Genomic DNA, 2100 nt, shown 5'->3' with positions numbered 1-2100 from the left:
TGCTGCTGCTGCTGCTGCTGCTCAACCCCAGATTACCTAAACCCGTTGTTGCATCCCATGGCTGCTGCTGGGATAGCTGCAGCAACTGCTGCTGCTGCTGCAGCTGCTGCTGCTGCAGCAGCAGCTGCTGCTGCTGCAGGCCACCCCAGCTGGTGCTGCCGCTTAAGGATGCATCCAGGGGCCCCCTGCTCCACCCAGGGGCCCCTGCTGCAGCGCTGGGCAGCAGCAGGTTGCTGCTGCTGCTGCTGCTGCTGCTGCTGCTTCCTAGGACCGGCAACCTGCTGCTTTGCTGCAGCAGCAGCGAGTCAGCCCGTGCTGCACCAGCAGCAGCAGCAGCTGCTGCTGCTGCTGCTGTGTCTGTGGTGGGGTATAGGCGTGCGGCTTGGAGCAGTTGCTGCTGCTGCTGCTGCTGCAGGAGCAGCAGCTGCTGCTGCTGCTGCAGCAGCTGCTGCTGGTTTTGTAAGAAGCAACCTCTAAGAGAGGGTACTGAGGAGGGCCCCCACAGCAGCAAAGGGGGGGCCCCCACAGCAGCAAGAGTATAAACAGAAACAGCAACAGAGAAAAAGTTTTTTTGTTTTTTTGTTTGTATATCTGCTGCTGCACAAGGAAGACCCCAACGAACTGCCATCAACAAAGGCCTCCTGCTGCCCCTGCTGCTGCTGCTGCTGCTGCTGCTGCTGCTGCTGCTGCAGCAGCAGCTGCTGCTGCTGCTGCTGTGTAAGAAAGCTAAGCCTGTTGCCCGCCAGCCACTCACTGGGGGCCTCAGCCGATACTTAAGTGCTGCGCTGCTTCTCCATAGATTAACCCCACCAAACAGCTGCTGCTGCTGCTGCTGCTGCTGCTGTTGCTGCTGCTGTTGTTGCTGCTGCTGTTGGAGCAGGGGCAGTGCGGATGGTTCGAGGCAGCTGCCACGCAATACAAAAACCAACCAGCTGCTGCTGCTGCTGCTGCAGCTGCTGCTGCTGCAGCTGCTGCTGCTGCTGCTGCTGCTGGTAAGGATGTGTTGCAGATGCAGCAGCAGGTNGCTGCTGCTGCTGCTGCTGCTGCTGCTGTCATCAGCAGCAGCAGCAGCAAAACCAATTAAATAAATGCTGCTGCACCCCTCTATCCCCAGCAGCAAACAGCGTAGGCCTTCACAGCGCTGGAGTGAGACATGAGTTCCCCTTCGAATTGCTGCTGCTGCTGCTGCTGCTGCTGCTGTTGCTGCAGCAGCAGCAGCAAGATTATATTCAGCAGCAGAAGATAGATACACTGGGGGGCCCCCCAGCAGCAACGCGGCCTCATGGCGTAGCTGCAGCTGCTGCAGCACCAGCAGCCCCTTCCTGCTTAGCACAGCAACACATCTGCTGCTGCTGCTGCTGCTGCTGCTGCTGCTGCTGAATGTGGGAGCAGCAGCAGCAGCAGCAACCTCTCGATGCCCCAAAAGAAAATGAAAACAGCCAAAAAGACTAGCAGCAGAATAGCAGCAGCAAGAGGGTGGGGTGTATATACACCCCGTGCTGAGGGGAGAGAACACAGTCACACCAGCTTTGCTGCTGCCGCATACAAGAGGTGCACATACACCCCAACTGCTGCTGCTGCTGCTGCTGCTGCTGCTGCTGCTGCTGCTGCTGGGGGGCGGCAGCACAAAGAGATCCTCAAGGGGGGGGGAGAGCCAGTCGCGCCAGGCCTCCACCCACTCTGCTTCGGGTGTAACTCCACCCCAGCTCTTGCTGCTGCTGCTGCTGCTGCTGCTGCTGCTGTTGCCCCACCAAGCTGCTGCTGCTGCTGCTGCTGCAACAGATGGCTGCCGCCGCTGCAGCAGCTGCAGCAAGCCATCTGAATAAGACAGCAGCAAACGAGGAGAGGAATCAGCATCACCACAAACGTGGCTGTCTGCGTACAGAAACAAAGCGCAGCACACGCTGCGGCTGCTGCTGCTGCTGCTGTTGCTGCTGCTGTTCTGCTGCTGCTGCTGCGGCTCCAGCAGCAACTCCGCCAGGGAGTCTGCTTCGCCTGAGTGCAGCACCAACGCGTCATGCGGGGCGCTTCCCAGCAGCACTTGCTGCTGCTGCTGCTGCTGCTGCTGCTGCTTGCTGCCTGCAGCAGCAGCAGCAGAAG

At 59.8% G+C, this 2100-nt stretch overlaps 1 protein-coding gene across 1 annotated transcript in view; it reads right to left on the bottom strand.

Moving 5' to 3' along the window:
* Positions 1-2100, bottom strand: part of EMH_0082000 (uncharacterized protein) — a gene marked incomplete at both ends in the record, with an annotated part of 3279 nt that overhangs the window by 1030 nt on the left and 149 nt on the right. Inside the window, 2 exon segments of the mRNA XM_013500460.1 lie at positions 37-1023; positions 1027-2079. Of these exon segments, the coding sequence (XP_013355914.1) occupies positions 37-1023; positions 1027-2079 (2040 nt within the window).

Source organism: Eimeria mitis, genomic scaffold, assembly GCF_000499745.2.
Source record: "Eimeria mitis Houghton genomic scaffold, Emh_scaff5427, whole genome shotgun sequence".
Taxonomy (NCBI): Eukaryota; Apicomplexa; class Conoidasida; order Eucoccidiorida; family Eimeriidae; genus Eimeria; species Eimeria mitis.
Note: the sequence above shows the minus strand (reverse complement) of the source record. Positions and strands in the feature narration are given on the sequence as shown.